This window comes from Tenrec ecaudatus, chromosome X, assembly GCF_050624435.1.
Source record: "Tenrec ecaudatus isolate mTenEca1 chromosome X, mTenEca1.hap1, whole genome shotgun sequence".
NCBI classification, from domain to species: domain Eukaryota; kingdom Metazoa; phylum Chordata; class Mammalia; order Afrosoricida; family Tenrecidae; genus Tenrec; species Tenrec ecaudatus.
Window position 1 is genome coordinate 165892678 of NC_134548.1, and position 21798 is coordinate 165914475.

Below are 21798 nucleotides of genomic sequence, written 5' to 3' on the forward strand. Positions count from 1 at the left end.
AGATTTTAACATAAGATCCATTTAGCACTTCCATATTTGTTACTTCGGTTATTTCGTAAATTGATCCATTAAGAAATTTCTTATATTAGACCATCATGACCCAGAAAAATGGCAACTTCATATTGGTTGATTTTAACATTGTTCACATATACAGTTCTTATTTTCTGATGGTAAAAATACTGGACCAGGATGCAAGACAATAAGAAAGTGCTTGAAAATTACATGGAGCTGAAATTATTACTGTAGCATTTGCTTAAGAATATTGATCTGGGAATCAGAAGATAGATGCTCTAGACCATTAATTTGCTCTGTGATCTTGAGTAAGTCAGTATCATATTCTGGGCCTCATTTTCTTCCTTAATGAGTGACATATCTGATTAGATGCTTCCTATTGGTTTTCAGCCTTTGCTAGTCTAACATTCCCAAAACCCTGACTATATCGTTAGTTCTTCAAAAGCAGGACATGATCCCAGAGTTCTGTCCAAAGACTCCTTCCAACAAAATGGGGCAACAAAATGTTAATCCTTCTCTTTAAAAATGTACTCTTATGAATTTAGTGAAGCTTTAAAAATATATAATTGGTTTTATATTGAACAGTTTGTGCACATTTTTAGCTCATTAATTTTAATCCCCTCTATGCAACATCATTTATTGCACTTCCTTCCTGTGTTTCCTTTTTCTATTATTCCTGGTTTCCTAGCTCCTTTTCCTTATGCAAATGCCAATCTTTTGAATTTAAATAATTTATTAATCTAACATGGGGTGGCGGTCAGTTCCAGAACTGAATAATGAATAAGGGCTATAATCTTGGAGTCTCCAGTAATGTGTACTCAACCAATAAGCCTGGTCTCTCTTAAGTGTCAGATTGTCATACTGTGGTGGCTTGTGTGTTGCTGTGATGCTGGAAACCATGCCACTGGCATTTCAAATGCCAGCAGGTCACACAAAGTGAAGATTTCAGTGGTTTCCAGACTAAGAGCAGAATACGAAGAAGGAACAGGCAGTCCTCTTCTGAGTGACTAGCCACTGACAACCTTATGCATGGCATAGAAACAATGTCTGATTCTGAAAACCTCATGAATAGAAGCAGAGCATTGTCAGAGATTGTGCCAGAAGATGAGCCCTTCGGGTAGAAAGGCATTCAAAATATGACTCACAAAGAGCAGCATTCTCAAAGTAGAGTTGACCATAATGACAGAGATGAAGTAGAGCCTTCAGGAGTAAAACCTTCCAGAACCTCATTTGCTAACGGTAAATGACTCAAAATAAGAAGAAACAGATGCAAACCTCAATTAGTATAGTGATTTTTGAATGTAAGAGTTTTGATCCTAGGACACTTAAGAGTCTTCAAAAATGAAACTATAAGCATAAGCTGAAAATGATCACTATTGGCCATTTTGAATCAGAAAATCATGTGAGTTACTATGCTGAGGATGACAGATTCAAGAGAAATGGAGTTGCATTCATTATCAAAAAGAAAATTTTAATTTTGATCTTGAAGAACAATGCTGTCTGTGACAGGATAATATCTATCTACATACAAAAATTCCAGTCCATACAATTATTATTCAAACTTATGCAGCACAGATAGTGATGAAGAAATTTCAGAATTCTGCCAACATCTTCAGTTGGAAATCGGTCAAATATAATATCAAGATGCATTAATAATTTTTTGGCAATTGGAATGCAAAAGGTAGACACAAAGAGGAAGGAATAGTAGGTGGAAATAAAGCTTGGATAATAGAAATGGAACTGGAGATAGCATGATAGAATTTTACAAAACCAAATGACTTTTTTCAACAACACAAAAGGCTACAATACACATGGACTTCTCCCAAGGGAATACGCAGAAATCTGCGTGACTACATCTGTGGGAAGAAATGATAGAGAAGTCTATCTCAGTAGTTAAAACCAGGCCACCTTGGAGTAAGACAGAAAGTTCCTGGTATGAAAAGAAACAAAGGTCAGGCATATCAAGACTAGAATTAGCAGTTCTTGGATCTTGGCTAGGATCCCTGACTTAACGGGCATCCACGGATGGCACAGAATCACCATATATTTATTATTTTAATCCCTTCCTTGCTTTAATATGACATATATTAATCTGATAGAAAAGGATCTACCCTTGTAAATGGATGTTACTGGCAATTTTCCCCTAGCAACAACCCTGATGGTCAATGTAAACAGAGCTGAATCATTTGAGTATTCAATCTTTACAAATCAACAGCACATGGATTATGGTTCAAAGCTGGGCTGTACACGCATAACTTCCTTTCCTCAATAGTATGTTAAATTCTATGTCATTGGATAAACGAATGATGCTATCAATTGAATTACCTTATGTATGCTACAGGGAGATGGTTGACAATGTTCCTTGTCATAAAAGGATAATAAGACCTCTAAAGTGAACTGAACCTTTCATAATCCACGGACAAGTGATCTGCTCTCCCACTTAATTCTAGTCCCAATCCAAGAACACTTAGTTCTTATGATTTGGTGCAGCCCTATCGTCACCTCCATGAAGGGATCACTGGACATAAGCATGCTACAGCAAAATGTGTGTGGGGGGGCAGTTGGTGTGTGGCTATCAAAAAGAATAGTGTCTGGGATCCTAAACAAGTAGCCATCTAAGGGAGGCATCAACTAAGTCTACACTGAAGAAGCACGCTAGCCTGTATAATACAAAAATGACAAGTAACAAAACCCAAATCTGATGGAGGGAAAGGTATCAGAAGTCAAATGGTGAACACCCAAAATTTTAAACTGTGGATGGCAGTGGGAGCCCAAAATCCATTTGCAGAGTGTTTACTTTGATTAAACCTATGGCAGATCCCTTTTGATCATAATCAAGGGACATGAATAGCCTAGCTATGAGATAGAGATTATTGTAAATGTACAGCATAATAGGATACCTGGTCATTTTATCGCCCTCTCTACCCACCCTGGATTTGTTTCATGTTGTAAAATTTTCCTTGACTCTCAAACGGGATTTTCTCTCTGGTATTGTTTAATTTTGCTTATTTTACTATTGGTGGTATTTTCTTTCTTCCTTTAAAATATACACTGCTTTCTTCCCTTTATTTATTTATGTATTTGTTTGTTTGTTTATTGTTCCAATTTATAAAGTATAGAAGGGGCAGTAGTAGAGAGAAAAAAATCAATGTAATATCTTGACAAGGATGTGGGGGAGGCTGAGGATAATTGGGGAGTCCACACTGAATCCAGGTGTGGGGAGGATGCACTAGAACTTGTTGTAGTGATGTATATAAAACTCTTTAAATATGACTGAACTATGGAAGAGTGTGGCACTAAGTCTCCTTGTTCATTGACTCTGCCTGTTTGATTACGTCTATGAAAGAAAATGTTTTGAGAATGATGAGGCCAACAAATGTACAAATGTGCTCGACACAATGGATGGATGGATGAATTGTGATAAGAATTGTATGAGCCCCCAATAAAATGTAAAAAAAAAAACATTTTTCCCTCTGTAGGTTACAATCATGAATATATTGGCAGCAAAGTTAAATTACACATACATCTACAAAAATCCTCTTTCAGATATATATGATATATGTGTGTGTATGCCTGTTCCCTCTGTATGTCTATCCAAGTATCTCTTCATAGATCACCACTACTGCAGAATAGTGTATATAACCATCTTTACCTTTGCTGCCTTTAACTCTTCCTCACCTCCCAGTGGCTTCCCCTGCCGACATCATTTTTCCCCTAATTTCTCTTTTACTGTATATTGACTTACCTTTCACCCAAATGGACTATATGTTGAGCTGCAAACTGTAAGCTCAGCAGTTTGAACTGACCGTCCACACCACAAGAGAAAGATGGGGCTTTCTACCCTTGTAGAGAGTTACAGTCTCAGAAACCTATAGGGGCAGTTACACATTACTCTGTAGGGTCACTATAAGTCAGCATGGACTCGATGGCAGTGAGCTTTGTTATTTGTTTTGTCACCAAGTTAATATTATCTACCTTTTAGCTCATGGTGTCCCTCATTCTCTTCCCCCCCCACCCCGGCAATCATCAATAATTTTTAATTTAATGTGAAAACCTATACTTGAGTTTTTATAATAATGGTCTCATGCAACATTTGTCATTTTGCGATCGATTAATTTCACTCAGCATAATGTCCTCAATGGTAATTCATGTTATGAGGTGTTTCACCGATTCCTGATATTCTTTCACGTGTATTCATTCCATTGTGTGTGTGTATGTACTAAGTGTCTTTATCCGTTCCTTCACTGATGGACACTTAGGTTGTTCCCAACCTTTCGATATTGGAAATAGTTCAAATGCAAATTCTTGGACTCTATCTACAGAACTGCTAAATTACAGGTGTGGAATTTCTTTCCCTGCTTGCCTACACCAAATCTTGAGAATCACTGCATGTAGCACATGATTTATTCAAAGAACTGGTCAATAGAGCATTATTGATTGTTGATGCTGCAATGACAGTCAACGCAAGTGATTCAATTGAAGAGCTAGATTAGATAATGCTGAAAATAGATTTTTTTCCCACCACACTGAAATATAAAACTAGCATGAAAACAAATGAGAAGCAGTCACCATTCAGCAAAAGTAACAGAATAATTAACATATACTATATATTTTACAGTTGTCTTAGTTCCCCTATTTCTACCAAATACAAATGAAGTGCTAATCCTAGTATGCAAATCCAGGACCACAGTATGCTCATCAGTTAAAAGCATGAATTGCTCTAAATTTGGAACAAAGTCAACAGAAAAAAAAACAAACTTTTTAGATGCAAGAAACATGAAGTCATCAAGCACTTCACTTTTCAGCCAGATCTCTTTACCTCCTCTTGAACATAATGACGGAAAGGAGGGCTATAGGGTTTAGTAAGCAAGAGGAGATGAGGAATTTGAAGCCAACAAGCATATCTAAATAAGAAAGCTGACAACAAGCACTAAAGATGGAGAAACACCAAGAAAAAAGTACTTGTAGAATTAACATGATGAATGTTTTTGTGATGATCATAATTTGCCAAGGAATGGGGCAGTTGTGTCCAAAATCTATGTTTAAGATTCAAGAAAATATGCATTTATAGTAAATTTTAGTCTCTGAGTTTAAATGAAAAAGGCTTTTAATACCTGAGAATTTACAGTACATCTATTCAGAATCTCCATCTCATTTAAAGAATTTGTCTTACCCCACTGAAATAAGATCGAAGAATAGAATAAGATCGAAGGATATATAAGTCTGTTCAGTAGCCCTTCGTCTCATCAATAACCATAAAAATGCTGAAAGAAGATGGAAAAGCTTATAGTACATTAAGATAATCAACTGTGCAGCGTTAATTAGGAGCAAGGTTTATTTCAAGGAATATGCTTCTAAGAATATGAGACAATAGCTAAATGGAAAAAGGTCCATCCAAGAACAAGATACCCTGTGTAATACTGAAATACCTCAAGGCTAAGGAGCCGCCATTCTGATACTGAAATAGAATTAAAAAACCCGAACAAAATTCAGCATAGATGGAGAACAAGAGTTTGGTGGCATAAGATTCAAGAAATGAGGCTAACAAGGTAGTTATAAGTGAAGTCATAAATGAGAGTTAGAAAACCATGTTACAGGATTTGGACCTTATATTAGAGACAATAGGATGCCATTAAAGGGAACACAGTAGGTATGACTCAACATGCATTAACGAGAAAACATTCTGGATGTCTAGTAGAAATTAGTTTAAATGAGAACAACACTTGAGAAAAGCAGACCAATTAGAGGCTCTTGCAGGCGCCCAAAATTAGGGAGAAGACAGCAGGAAAGTTGGAAAAGTCGATGAGTTCAAGGGTATGTGGGAGGTAAAATGGCTGATCCTGGTATTTGATTCAATAAGGAAAGTGAATGGTAAAAAAGTGCCAAAAATTACTCCAAGTTTTTGGCTTGAGCATCAGGTGCATTTCACTGAAATGGGAACACGCACGAGGACCAGAGTGGGGTTGGTTTTTCAGGTGAGGGAGGGAAGCTTAGGGACGAAGCCACTGGTTTAAGGAATTGCTGATGTAGTCTAGTGAAAAGAGTTCAAGAAATATGAAGAGAGAGGTCTGAAACCTGAAAGAGTTTAGGAATAGAGTTTGAAAGGAGTTAGTGGAAAATATGACCAGGTCATGGAAATGCATGAAATTATTTAGGTACCGCAGCATTAAAAAAAAAAAAGAAAAAGAAAAACACCACTGTCTGAAGAATGAACAAAGGAAGAGAAGATTACAGAAGAAATTTTAAAAGATGGTTAGGATGGCAAAAAGGATTGCAAAATTTTGTATCAAAAATAGAAATACTGTGGAAACTATAACCATAAAATATTATTACAATGGAGTATGATATTTACTGTTTTTATCATGCTCAGACCCATTTGATTGGCCTAGGTTACCCATCTACCCAGTTATCATTGGTTAAAGGGAGCCACCTCATCCTAAAATGCCTCGGAAGGTATGCCTTCCTCCAGAGGATCCAGATGATCACAAGCCCCAGACACTCCCCATCCCCCACCCCTCCACGTCCCCCCTCAAGGGGACAAATCTGTGATGCCATCTTACTTCATCTCTCTCCCATAGAGTAAAATGGAGACCAAACTTCAAATGAAATCACTCACTATACTTTTCAACCCTTCCCTACCCTGATTGCCTTACTTCCTTACATATTTCTCCAGAGAGCACTTTCTCACTAATCATGTGCTCAAGAATCTTCAACTCAGGCTCTGCTTCTAGAGAACCTCATTTAAGACATCAGGAAATTATGGTGTCTTTGAAATTAGATAAAGAGTAATTCATAAATTGTATATTTCATGCATGTTTCTATATGCATGCTTAATTTCATAATAAAAGAGTGCTGATGAGGAGTCAACTATTTGGAATGCCAATACTGATGAGGCCTAAAAGGACAGACAAGGTGTTCATTTTAGCAATAAAGCCAACACTGGTGGTCCTGGTTATAGACGTTCCCTTAGAGTCATGGAGAAGGAAGTCCAGACAGTAGGAGGTGAGAAAGTAGATAGAGTAATGTGCACTACTCCTTTAAGATGTGTAGCAATGAAGCGGAGGAAAGACATAAGGCAATGATCTAAAGGGAAGCTTTGTCAACATAAAATGAGAATTTTTTTGCTCAGATTTAAATGCTTATGAGTCAAATCCAATAGAAAGGGACAAGTTGAAAAATGTAAGAGAAAAGAGTGACAATTAAAAGAAAAAGGCTGAATAGAATACTACAGAGGGGAATCAAGTCATCCAGGGAGTTTCGTAGAGCCCTGGTGGTATAGTAGTTAGGCATTGGTTTGCTAACCTAAAAGTCAGCAGTTCAAAACCACCAGTTACTCTTCGGGAGAAAGAGGAGGATTTTTACTCTTACAGAAATCAACAGTCTCAGAAAGCCCCCGGAGTTGTTCTACTCTGTCCTATAGAGTCACCATGAGTAAGAATAAATTCAATAGCAGGGAGTTTCCACTTTGAAAGTCTAAGTTGATTATCTTTTTCTCAATGCAATGTAATGTCTAATTATGAGGGACCAGAATACTTGGGTTCATCTGTGGGGAGATCAGGGATTTGAGACCAAGGAAAACCTTTATCACAGTTGTTTTGTTCAGGGGCTAATGGTACTTACCCGCCGATATCCTGCTTCACAAAGTCCCCAGGTTCTTGTCGTCTTGATTCACCTTGACCAGATGTTTCTGGGAAAATATCGATCAGGAAGAGAAGGCCAAGGCTGCTCATGTAGAGGTGACTTATCTGTGTGAGGATCATCTTCTTTGGCACCACCCTGTGAGGTCCATAGTTCAGAGAAAGAGGAAGGGGACAGATGTGAAAGACAAAGGGATAGAAGAGGAGGGGATAAAAAACATCAACTCTATTACAGCCAATTGACTTATTTAATAGTCATTCAATGCTTAATACGACAGTCTCTCTCGATAACTACTCAATTCCATGAAAATTCACACCCAATATACTCCTCTCCTGAATATACCAGAGCCCATCCAAGACAGGATGCATTGGTGCAATGCAAAAAGCAGTAGATCAGTAGTCAGGTATCATAGGTTCCAATTCAGCTCTTTCCATGACTATGCAAAGAAAGACTTCATAGGAGAAGTATGCCAGAGTGCTCCTTAATGGCAAAGATGGTGAGACTTTTTCTTACATATTTTGGACATGTCGTCAGGAGAAACCAGTTCCGGGAGAAGGACATTATGCTTGGTAAAGAAGAGGGGCAGCACAAACAGGGAGGCCCTCATGAAGATGGATTAACATGGTCGCCACAATAATGGGCTCAAGCATAAAAACGATTGTGAGGATGATGCAGGACTGGGTCGCATTTCATTCTGTTATGCATAGGGTTGCTATGAGTCAGAGCCAACTCCAAGGTACCGGACAAAAACCTGTGAGTAGGCAAGCCACAGTACTTCCCTCGGCCTCTGTTTATCTTTTATCACAATCCAAAGGCTTTAAATAATTGCTCATGTTTGCATTTCATGTGCCCCAACACCCTGTTTTATTACAAAGACCTTTGCCATCGATAACTATATAATATGTAGAAAATTCTAGGTTATTAATACTTGAATGTTTTGATGATTGGTCACTTTTTTAACTAAAAGGGCATTTTATTGGAGGCTCTCACAGCTCTTATAATAGTCCATACATCAATTTTATCAAGCATTTTTGTACATATGTTGCCATAATTATTTTTGAAACATTTACTTTCTATTGAGCCCTTGATATCAGCTCCCCATTTTCCCCTCCACCTCCCTCCCACCACCGTGACCCCTTGATAACTTATAAACATTGTTATTTTCATATCTTACACTGACCGCTGTCTCCCTTCACCAACGTTGTGTGTGGTTATGTGTCAATCATTGCGATCAGTTCCCCCTTCCTCCCCTCCTTTCCCCACATTCCCTCTACCTTCCTAGTATCGCTACTCCCATTCCTGTTTCTGGATTCCAGGTGTCATGACCTCTTATATCTTACCTGTACCTGTTTACATGCTCCAGTCTAGCCCACAGTGAAAGGCAGAGTTGGGGTCATGATAGTGGGGTGTGAGGAAGCCTTCACAAACCAGAGGAATATTGTGTGTTTCATCGGTGCTATACTACACCCTGGTTGGCTCATCCCTTCTTTGTAACCCTTCTGTGGGGGGGTGTCCCATTGTCTACAGATGGATTTTGGATCTCTGCTCCAACCCCCCTCTTTCTCAACAATATGGTTTTGTACTTGTTTGTTTCTTTATTTGTTTGTTTTGGGTATTCTGATGCCTATTACTTGATCCCATCGACACCTCATGATTGCACCGGGTGGTATGCTTCTTCCATATGGGCTTGTTGCTTCTCTGCTAGATGGCCGCTAGTTTAACTTCAAGCCTTTCAGACCCTAGATGCTACATCTTTTAAGAGTCAGGGAAACTGGTCACATTTTGAGGATTGGTTGCCATGTTCATAGAATTAAGCAACTATACATAAGATCAAGAAGCCTGGAGTAGATGGACTATTTTCTAGGTATCAGGCTGAAAAAAAAATGTTACATGATGAAACAACATGACTCTTGAACAATATTTCAATGTTTCCCCAGACAGAGATATGTGAGGGTAAAGCCTGACCCTTCAACCACCTGAAGAATATCCAATTCTGACCTAGTATATTTTCTCTTTCAAGCATGTCATTAGTTTAACTTGCAAAGAGAATAAAGGGGTCTGCATATTTTTCTAAGGAAAGATTATTCACAAGACCAATATATAAAAAGGGTATTTGATAGTTAATGAGAGAATAGATGTTATGGTAGCAGATTCACACTGGTAATCAAATAAGATGGTATAAAGGATAGGTATATAGGATGGATTTTGCAATTGTTATTACTGTTATTACTTTTTGATATATAGTAACTGTGTGTTCTCTTGCATCATCTTTTTAAAAATATTATTTATTGGAGTTGATACAAATATCATATCATTCTATAGTTCAATCACATCAAGCATTGTTGCACAACTGCTACCACAACACTTTCTAAACATTCTTTTTTTTCCTGGACTCCTTGACACCGTCTCCCTATCAGCCCTCCCCCCCAACCAATGTTGCTCCCCACCACAACCCTTATTCTACTTGCTGTCCCTATAGGTTCATCAATCCTGGGTGTCAAATACAGAAAGACAGAAGGACATACAACACAACTTCAAGAGGGTGACCCCCCAATGACATAAAATCTCTGAGATAAACCCTAATATGAACAAACAAAAATGGAACAAATCAAAAATGCATAAAATATTGAAAACCAGATCAGGTCCATCGTACATCAGAGGAGGGATCAACTGACAGATTTTTAACTGTTCAAGTCCGGTTTATCCCTTTGATCTTCTGTACTCATCTCTCCTATGCACTCTGTCTAGTGACCATTTTCCTCCCATACATCAATTATGGATAGAAGGAGATCATCAGAGGCGTATTTCCTATGTGGACCCCACATATGCCATCAATAGCCATCTGCAAACTGGAGTCTCACAATTTAGGCTCTGATACTATTCCCTCCTTTGACTTCAGGTTATATGATTTACAGTCCTTTGGTGAATGATGATGGTGTGCTTCTTCCATGTGGACTTAGTTGACATCTCACTTTGATGGCTGCTTGTTTGGAGACAAGCCTTTAAGACGCCAGGTGCTACCTTATTTGATAGCCAGGCACCATCTAATTTCTTCACAACAGTTTGCTAAAGCACCCATATTTTCTGAGTTCTTTTTCTGAGGGTGAGTATCTAGCAGGGTTGTGATGTAAGAACTAATTGTTCTTAAGTTGGAGATAGGATTTAATGTGAGCCCAAACCTCATTCCTATATCTATGGGCTTTTGCTTGTTTGTGTGTTTGTTTGTTTTTTCCCCAGCAATTTCATTGGTACATAAGTTAGATATCATAAAATTCAATAGTTCAAATATTCCATCATATCACGAAGGATTGTATCATCATTACCACATCAGTTTTAGAACGTTATCACACCCCATGGTTAAATTTTCTTTAAAATGAGTTGTGCAATCACAATCAGTTCTAGGGTCCCCTTCCCTACCTGCCCCACCTTCATTGTTTACTCCTGAAATGCCCTTTCCTTCTTTATCACCCACACCTCACCTCTACATCCCCTATAAACCCTTGTTTCAGTTATTATCATTATGCATCCACTCCTCCTGTGTTTCCTAAACTGGAAAACCCAATAGAAACAATTAAAAAATTGAAATAATGTGGTAAGGGTAAAATAATAAGAGACACAACATGGATGGAGGTGTGCTCTCCCATGTGTATAGCAGCAGAGTTCACAATAGAGAAAAACTAGAAGCAGCCCCAATACCCAACAACAGTGGAAGAATGGACAAAGAAACTAGGGTACATACACACAATGGAATACTATACATCCCCGAAAAACAGTGATGAAAGGATGAAACAGCCCAGGATATGGAAACACTGGAAACCATTATGCTGAGTGAAGGAAGTCAATCACCAAAGGACAAGTATTGGATGAGGGCACTACTATAAGAAGAAAAACCAATTAAACAAATTTTAAAATCTTAGGGACCAATTCCTGAACAATAGGAGAGAAGGCTACCTACCAGCCATGAACCATACACCACCTCTTATTTGGTGCACGTCACAAGAGCCAATGTGATAAAGCAGACCTACATTGACTAGGGTCTGTCCTTCAAGAGGGGGGAACTTGGAGATGACCATCCACCTGAGGCTCTACAACATCAAGAAAAGGCTGGGGCAAATCAGTGGGCCCCCTACAGGACTGTTTGTTTGTTTTTTTTTTTATCTGCCTTTGACTCCCTTTCAAAACCTCCCTGCTAATTTAAGGTCTAATTGATCATCCCCCTGGGGCATAATGATTATCCATTAATATTCCCTTTGATTAGCCCCTGGTACTAATTTTCTAAAAACCTGTTCAGGGAGGGGTATTGGGCCTCCATCTTCTTTAAAAAATTGTTTACTTATTTTATTTGGGGCTCATACATCTCTTATCACAATCCAAAATTTTTATTAAATACTTTTATTGGGGGCTCCTACATCTCCCATCACAATCCAACATTCATTCATTGTGTCAAGCACATGTGTACATATGTTGCCATCATCATTTTCAAAGCATTTGCTTTCTACTTGAGCCCTTGATACCCTTGATATAAGCTCCTCGTTTTTCCTTCTCTCTCCCCCACCCTCCCTCCCTCATGAACCCTTGATTAGTTATAGATTATTGTTTTCATATCTTAGACCACCTTGGCCTCCATCTTCTTTTTTTAATCATTTTATTGGGAGCTCGTACAATTCTTATCACAATCCATACATCCATCCATTGTGTCAAGCACAAATGTACATTTGTTGCCATCATCATTTTCAAAACATTTGCCTTTTACTTGAGCCCTTAATATCGGCCACTCATTTTCCCCCTCTCTCCCCACTCCCCCCTACCTCATGAATCCTTCATAGTTACACTGTCCGATGTCTCCCATCCCCCGCCCTCTTCTCTGTTGTCCATCCCACAGGGAGGAGGCTATACATAGATTCTTGTAATCAGTTCCCCCTTTCTACCCCACATTCCCTCCACCCTCCAGGCATCATCTTCTTTTGATACTTCTTGTATTGCTCAATGTTTTGCCCACAGTATCTTTTATTATTGTAACTCAAGGCTTGGAATTCTAGTCCAGTTCTTTCAGCTTGATATGTGTTAAGCATGTCCTTCCTTTATGGTTTTTCTAACACCAGGTCTTGAACATTTTGTTATACTCTTTTTCTTTGCCTTCTTGAACTGCCCTTTGAAACTTTCTGTTCAGCTCTTTGACTTCATTTCTTCTATTTTCCTTAGCTCCCCTATGACTAAGAGCAAGTTTCAGAGGCTCTTCTGACATCTACTTTAATGCTTTCTTTCTTTCCTGTTTTTTAATGATCTTCTGCTTTTTTTATAAAACCCAGGGGCATTATGAAAATCAAATGGTATAATGTATATACAGCATTGAGCACTGTTCTTGACATACAGTCATCCTTGATCACTGTAAACTACAGGTCAATTCCTTGAACTCTTGCTTCCCAATGAATCTCAGTTCCAGCCCATTCTAGTCATTCATAACCACGGTCAAATCCTAAACCTTATCATTACAAGGTCATGATTGCAAATCACTCTCTAACCACATCTTTCCAAGCCTTTTCATATCATATCATATTATCCTGCTTTCAATTCTTCCATGTCCATGGGATTTCCAGTTCACTGCAAGATCTATTATCATCTTGCTGTTCTCCCTTATCCTGCTTTAATTGCATGCAGTCTATAATTAAAATCATTACAATCATTTTTGTGGCATGAATCCTCAACACAAGTACCTCTTTCTGTCTCTTTTGTTTTAGTCTGAAAAACTCTAAAGCCTGCTTAAATAAAATGTAGCTAAATAAAGGTGAAAAATTATTCCCGTCTAGTCACTCTTTACATTTTCTTCAACAAACTTCAAACTTCCCATGAGTATTTTATATTTTCCAAATCTATTGACTTTGAAACAATTATTTCTTACTTTCTCCTCTCCTTAAACCACCAGTAATTCTTTTGCTATACTTGCAGCAGATAGTTTTGGTTATTTTACCAATGAAAGACAGGGCCCTCAACTTTCTACCACAAATAACCAACCTACTTACATCTCACCCATATACTTGTGTTCCCTCCAAGTTACCAGTGGCATCTGTGCTTCTATCAAATACTACCCATCCCACATAGCTCCCAGGTTCGATCTCTTGTCTCCTGCTCCAATGATTTTACTTTTGTGACCATCTTATCTCTCCCTCTCTCCCACATTTGTGAGTTTCTCCTCTCTACCGGTTTATTCCCTGCAGCATAAAAAAGTGTATAAAATTACCCATTATAAAAAGAACTTCTATCTCCGGGCGTGGTGGCGCATGCCTGGAGTCCCAGCTACTTGGAGGCTGAGGCTGCAGGATCACTTGAGTGTAGGGGTTCTGGGCTGTAGTGCGCTATGCCCATTGGGTGTCCGCACAAAGTTCAGCATCAATATGGTGACCTCCCGGGAGCAGGGACCACCAAGTTGCCTAAGAAGGAGTGAACCAGCCCAGATCGGAAAAGGAGCAGATCATAAAAGGAACTTCTTTGACCTGAAACCCCCCTCTCATTCCCAATTTCTTTGCTTTCCTTTATGGTAACTCATTTCAATAATGTTCCATATAGTATGTTTTGCATCTTTAATAATGTTCTGCGTCTTAACTTCCTTGCCTTGACGTCCCTCATTCCACCAATACCAGTCAGATAGTTTATCCTACCACGCCAGTGAAACCACTGTTATCATTCATTCAAATCTTCTGGAGCACCAACTGTGTACCAAATATTGTTCTAGGAATGCTGGGAATACAGTAGTGAAGAAAGTAGTCATAAGGAACATCAGTGAAGAAAGAGACACTATTCGAGGGATTTTTTTCTCTCACACTACACATCAAATCCACATATATCCAATCTACAAACACACATTGATTTCTCTTGTCTGCACTCTATAGCATGGGGGCTCTGGTGGCATAGTTGTAATGCAATGAGTTGCTAACTAAAAGGTCAACAGTTCAAAACTCCTTTCCACTCTGTGGAAGAAAGATGAGGTTTTCTACTCCCATAAAGAATTACAGTCTCAGAAACCCACAGAAGCACTTCTACCCTGTCGTAGTGCATCATTATGAGTCAGAATCAACTCGATGGCAGTAAGTTTTAATGAGTTGGAAACATATTCAAGAAGAAATTAGAAAAATTGAATAGTTCTATAATCAGTATTTTAAATTTTTAAAGGTTTTCTAGTGAAAATTTTGTTCACAATTAAAGATACTAGAGCAGATGGCTTTGTGAGTGAGTTTTGTTGAATGTTCAAAGAATATGCAATGTATTTTATGTATACATTCATCCTAAAAATATTAAAGAGACAACACTCTCAAACTCATGCTATGAGGTTACTATAACCTTTGTACCAAAACCTGACTCTGATGATTAAAGAAAAGAAAGTGATTGCCAAACCAAAAAAATAAAATTAGCAAGCTATATTAAATACCTAAACTGAATACTTCATCCAGCTCGTTGGATTTATATAAGATTACTTGCATATTAGAATATACATTAGCATAATTCATCATCCACACTAATCCATTTACAGAAAAAATGCTAGGATCATATCAATCTAAGTAAGAACAGAAAGTTCCTTGCTAGGGCAAAGGGTATCTAACAAAGCAAGCCACAGCAAATGACATACCTAAAGGAGAAAATTTGAAAACTGTCCCTTTGAGATCAGAAAAGTGATACAACTTCTATTGTATTGAAAGTTCCAGGTAATAGAATAGTGTAAGTATATAAAAAAGGAGACAATGTTTGGAAAGAAAGAAACAAAACTTCAATCGCCTGTATATGATATGAATGTGTGTATACAAAATTCTAGAATATGTGCAGGTAAAGTATTTGAATCTAGAAGGTTCTATTAGAACTGTTTGATTTTATTAGAATTTCGAAGGCCTTACAAGTTGGATTGCTAACTAGAAGGGCAATCGTTCAAAAGATGAGGCTCCAAAACCAAGGGAACAGTTCTACTCGCTCGTCTCACCAGGGGTCAGAATCGACTCAACTCAATAGAAGTAGGTTGAGTTATTTTGGGTTTTGTATAGGAATTTATTAAGATAGCCAGATCCAACTGTAATGTCTACAAACCAACCATATTTGAAATACAAATAACTGATAACCAAAAAATTAATTATAGTTATAATAGGATAAAATTAAGTATCTGGGTCTAGAAATACAACAAAAACCCTGACTGCCAGCGAGTCAATGCTGACTCATAGAGATCCTATAGGAGAGGTAGAACTGCACCCGGAGTTTCTGAGACTGTAAATGTTTTATGGGAGGAAAAAGCACCACCTTTCTCCCACTGAGCGGCTGGTGGTTTCAAACTGCTGACCCCCACGCCTACCACTGTGCCCCCAGGGCTCCACAGATAGGAATGAGGTACCACATCTCTGCAGGGAAAAGGATGGAATTGTATCTAGAAAAATGACAAAGAAGACAGAAATATATGCAGATACAAAATTAAGAAAAATATTGTTAAGATGGTGTCAAATCTGATCGAGTTAATTTTTTAATTGATGGATTAAGTTTAACAAGCTGATTTAAAATTGACGTGGGAAGGTAAAGGACTAAGAAAAGCCTTTTAAGTCCTGAAGAAATCAGTACAAGAACTCACTCAACCAAATTTTTAGAAATAATAATTCAGCGGGAATGTGGAGTTGCCAAGAAAGACCAGAAAGTAGAATAGAACAGACAGTTCAGGAATCAATGCAGACATATATGGACACTTGATTTATGATTAGTATAACAGTATCTGGGAAAAAACAAACTTTTCAATAAATGTTGCAGAAACAATTGGTTCTTTTCATACCTCTTACAATTAATTTATAAGCATACCAAAGCATACAAAAATCTATTGCAGACAAGTAAAAATTCTAAATAGGAAAAATCAAAACTTTGAAGCCTCCAGAAGATAAGGAAACTTCTACCAAGGGCTCAAGTACCAAATGGTTTGGAAATGATGATGGCAACCTATGTACAAACATGCTTTATACAATTGATGTATGGAATCTTATAGGAGCTACAAGAGTGCCCAATAAAATGATTTAAACAATTTTGAAAACCTTAAAATGAGAAAGTATTTCTTAACCAATATAAGGAAAGCAATGCCCAAAGAAGCAAATACCAAACTAGACCACATTAAATTTCAGGAGACACTGGGTGATATCACTCTCCTAGTTACCCTATAGGACAGAGCAAAGCTACCCCGTGGGTTTCTGAGTCTTTAATTCCTTACTGGAATAGAAAGCTGCACCTTTCTCCTAAGGAGCCACTGGTGGTTTCAAACTGCTGACCTTTCGCTTAGCAGCCCAATGCATAACCCTCATCTCTATAGCAATGAGCTTGATGTGGTTGGTTTTGGGTGGCACAAACAGTGACGCGCTCAACTACTAACTTGAACGGTTGAAAGTTCTGAACCCACCTAGAGGCACATCAAAGATAGACCTGATAAGAAAGATCACAGAATTGAAACCCTTATGAAGCCATTCTACTCTGCGCATATGAGTCATAACATACTTGATTGTAGCTAACAACAACAAATGTGAAAATTCAAAACTTCTGTTCATCATCTAAAGATCAAGGGGGAGAGGGGAGGAGAAGTAAAGAATAAGCTCAGAATGCTACTTACCACAGACTGCATATAAATAGCTGGCAAAGAAACATTATCTAAAAGGTATTTTTAAAATCCTCAACACAATAAGAAAAAGACAAAAGCTAATCGAAAAATCATCAAAGATATATGAGATACTTCACAACAGAGGAAATATAAATGGCATTAATCATAAGGAAAGGTGCTTAACCTAGAAAATACAAACTACTGTCTTAATAAGCTCTCATAACATGTGCACGTAGTGTGAAAATGTAAGTTTTAAAACATGAGGCTTCACAGGGATGTGAAGCGATAGGAATTCTTATACACCGCTGGCAGAGAGATATGAAATTGTCTCTTTGGAGAATATGGCATTGGACTGAAAATTTGATGATGCATATATCCATGGTCCACCATAACATATATCTCAAAGAAACTTAAGCAAAAATGTACAAGGAAAATGGTAAATTAATATTTAGAGAAGTATTTGTTTTAAAAACAGAATTGGAAACCTGAATGCCTATCCTTTCATTTCAAATGGTGGTATATGCATACACTAGAATATATAACAATGCCAAAACAAAACTTACTACCATCGAGTCGAGGCTGATTCAGCAACCGTATAGAACACGGTAGAAAACTGCCTCTCTAAGGTTCTGGGACTGTACCTCTTTATGGGAATAAAAAACCTCATCTCTCTCCCTCAGAGTGTCTGATGGTATCAAACTACTGACCTTGCAGTTAGCAGCCCAACACATAAGCACCACACCACCAGAGCTCCTCCAACACACTAGAATCCCACACAGGGAGGAAAATGAATCAACTACAGTGTGGTTCTTATGTACCACAGACCAAAATCCTGTCCAGTCCTATGTCATTCTTTTACTCATCACTACATTTGAGCTTTTTGCAGCTCCTGTGTCAATCCATCTCAGGCACATTCTTCCTCTATTTTGCTGATGCTCTACTTCTCTAAGGATCAGTTTCTCCTGGTCACTTGTCAAAATACATGAGATGAAGTCTCTCCATGATGGCTGGCCCTCTTCCAACACCGATTTGTTCACTCTTCTGGCAGTCCATGGCACGTTTAATATTTGTCAACACAATCATTCAAAGGCATTCGTTCTTCTTCAGTCTTCCTTATTCATTGCCCAGCTTTGACTCCGAGAAAACTGAAAATACTGAGTCAAGTGCACCTGAATCTTCAAAGTGACATCTTGGCTTTTTGACACTTTACCGAGATCTTTGGTAGCAAATGTTCCCAATGCAGCACTTCTTTGGTTTCCTGACTACTGCTTCCATGGACATCGATTATGTATCTGAGAAGCAACTTTAATCTTTCTCTATCTATTGCAATGTTGCCTACAGTTTTGAGGAATTTTGTTCTCTTTCTGTTGAGAGGTAATCTGCCTTGATGACTGTGGTCTTTGTCATCAGTAAGGACCATTTATTTCACAGCAAGGTTGTGTTATCTGCACACCATAAGTTGTTAGTCCTCTTCCAATCCTGATGCCTTTTTCTTCTTCACATAGTACAACTGCTCAAATTATTTGCTCAGAATACAGATTTAATATTTACTGTGAAAAGCGACAACGCTGGCACACACCTTCCTGATTTTAAGCCATGTAAGTATCCCCTTGCTCTGCTTCATGCACTACCTCTGGGATGATGTGCATGTTCTGAATGAAAACACAAATAATCATTCTTTGCAATGTTAACCAATAATTTGTTAGCTGAAAATATTGGGGTGAAAAATGGAATATTTGTTTACAAGTTATGTTTGTTTTCAATTCTATTCCTAGAATTTTAAAAAGAGATCAAACTAATCTAAATTTTTAATGTCGTATATATGAAAAATTATAAAGAAAAACAAGATTCAGAATTACTGTTCCTTCCATTGGGGAGAGAGAATAGAATCGAGAAAGGGGTTTATTGCTGTTTTCGGGTGTACCAATGCTACTGATCTTGACTTGAGTAGTGACTGTACAGATGTTCATGTAATCATTATTCTAAAATCAAGTGGATTCATTACTTGGTGTAAGATATGAAAATAATGACAATTATAACTTATCAAGGGGTCACATGGTGGGGGGGTAAAAGAGGAGCTGACGCCAAGGACTCAATAGAAAGGAAATGTCTAGAAAACAATAATGGCAACATATGTACAAATGTGCTGATGCAATGGATGCATGGATTGTTATAAGAGCTGTGAGATCCCCTAATAAAATGTAAAGAACAGAATGTGAATATTTCAATAGAATTTTATATGTGTTGCAGTTCATATTTTTTTAATTTAGGTTTTAAAAGAATCCTATACACAGCTGAATGTTACAAATTTCAGAATGGTGATCATTTTCATACAATTCTTTAAAATCTTTGTCTTAAGATTGATTTACAAAACAATGAGGTACCCTTCCACCTTTCAAATAAACGAAAACTTTTCTAAAAATACTACACAATTCTTTTGAAGCTAGGATGAGACAGGAATCCCATATATATGTGCTAATGAGCGCATAAATCTTAGTAAATGTCTTTGAAAACAATCTGGCAACGTGAATGAAATGCCTGTAAAATTTGATGACACGGAATGCATTCATTGACAAAGAGAACATTTCAATATAGATCCTGAAGTACAACTCTGTGAGTGACAGGATAATATCTATATGCCTACAAAGAAGTCCATTCAAGTGTCTCCACTGAACTCTAATCTCAATCCAAGAACAGTTAGTTCTGATAATATGGCCCAGCTCTCTATTCACCCTCAAGCAATGATCACTGAAAATAAGGGTGCTAAGGCAAACTATGGTGAAGAAAGTAGATGGTGCCCAGGCATTGGAATAGTGTCTGGGGTCTGAAAAGCTTGTATTCAAATAAGCAGTCATCTTAAGCAGGGAGTCAACTAAACCACACGGGAGAAGCACACCAGATGTGTGATCCAAAGAAAATGATAAAATTCAAACATGACAAAGGGAAAAGTATCTGAGCCCAAATTGCAATACCCAATTTGTAGAAGGCTGTGGAGGACAGCAGGGGCCAAAAACCCATCTGCAGAGTGTCTAGTCAGAATAAGCCTCTGGCAGATTGCTTCTAGCCATAGGCTAGGGTCTCAAACAGCTTTACGGTCAGATGGAAATCATTGTAATCATGGTTATACTGGCTAGAACTGGATACTTGGTATGTTGGTCTGAGTAGACTAGAGAAACAAATGCACAGACACTCATGTGTGTATAAGAAAGAAGTTTATATACAAGAGCAATTGAATAGTGAGAAAACTTCCCAGCCCAATATAGATCAAGCCCATACGTCTGATATTAGCCCAAATGTCCAATACCAATCTATAAAGTCCTCTTCAGACTCATGAAACACATGCAGTGATGCCAAATGCAGGAAGGTCAAAGGTCAGTGGGTGGAAAGTCTTGTGGATCCAGTGACAGTATAAGCATCTCACTGCTGGTAAGGGTCTTCATGTGACTTCTCCAGTTCTCATGATACAAGGTCTATCAGCATAGTGCCAGGTTTATTGTCAGTAAAGTGTCTCTCAGGGAGTGAGCACTGAGAGTCTCCAAGGGAGTGAATAGTAAGGAGTCTCTCCCGCCTCCAAGGAGGAAAGCCAGGAATTCCCAAAATTCTCAGGGGAAGGCCATGCCCACACAGAGGCCTCATTGGCTATTACCCGATTGACTGACTAGACTCCACCCCTTCACTCTTAATTCTCTCAAGTCCCAAATTGACACCAGTTTATGTAACTTCCACACTTGGTGAGTTGACCTCCCTCTTGACCCAACTTGAAATTATTCTAGGTGCAAGTATTTCTTGCTTGCTCTATGACAAAAATTTCCTCCCTGGCCTTTTAAATATTCATGGTGGTCTTTTCTTTCTTACTCATAATTTGTATTTCTATCTCTGTATTACTATTATCTTACCATTAAAACTATATTTTGTTTTTGATTGTTTCTCTTGGGTTTCCCAGATTGTGAAGTTCAGGAGTAGATGCATATAGATAAGAACTGATGAAAGCATTATAAAGGAGAAAGGGAGGGGTGGGAGATAGGGAGGGTGAGGGGTCTAGGGGAGCAAACAATGTATGTAGTGGGGAAAGGGGGTACTAGAACTGATGGTGATTACACAACTCATTTTAAAAAGCAATATAACCATGGGGTGGGGGAGAAATATTCTAAAAATGATTGTGATGATTGTATAACTCTTTTTTATATAATTGAACTTTTGTATTTGTGTGATATGTGGATAAAGTGCTAATAAAACTTTTTAAAAAAAGAAGTCCAGTTAAGGTGACTATTACTCAGGAGGCTGGCCCCAGCACCATAAATTAAGTGGATTCCTGCCCCTCCCCCGAAAGGAATTTGTTCCAAAGACGACATTGACTCTGCAGCTCCGGGAGATGGACATATCTAATCAGAGCACACGGGAGCAGATGAAGGGGCAGGAGGAGAGAGTGGAACACAGCCAGGCCCACCAGGCCATGAGGATGATGTTCCTGAGTAGAGCAGCCAGTCCACAGAGAGAACAACATGGCTGGCCCCACTATGAGAAATGATGCCAATCAATGACTAAGG

General features: G+C 38.2%; 1 protein-coding gene across 1 annotated transcript in view; it reads right to left on the bottom strand.

Annotated features, from left to right (window-relative positions):
* GABRA3 (gamma-aminobutyric acid type A receptor subunit alpha3) overlaps nt 1-7782 on the bottom strand; it is a 181026-nt gene extending 173244 nt beyond the window's left edge. Inside the window, exon 1 of the mRNA XM_075538542.1 lies at nt 7633-7782. Within this exon, the coding sequence (XP_075394657.1) occupies nt 7633-7772 (140 nt within the window). The 5' untranslated portion in view covers nt 7773-7782. The remainder of the gene's footprint in view (nt 1-7632) is intronic.
* Between the last annotated feature and the right edge of the window lie 14016 nt (nt 7783-21798).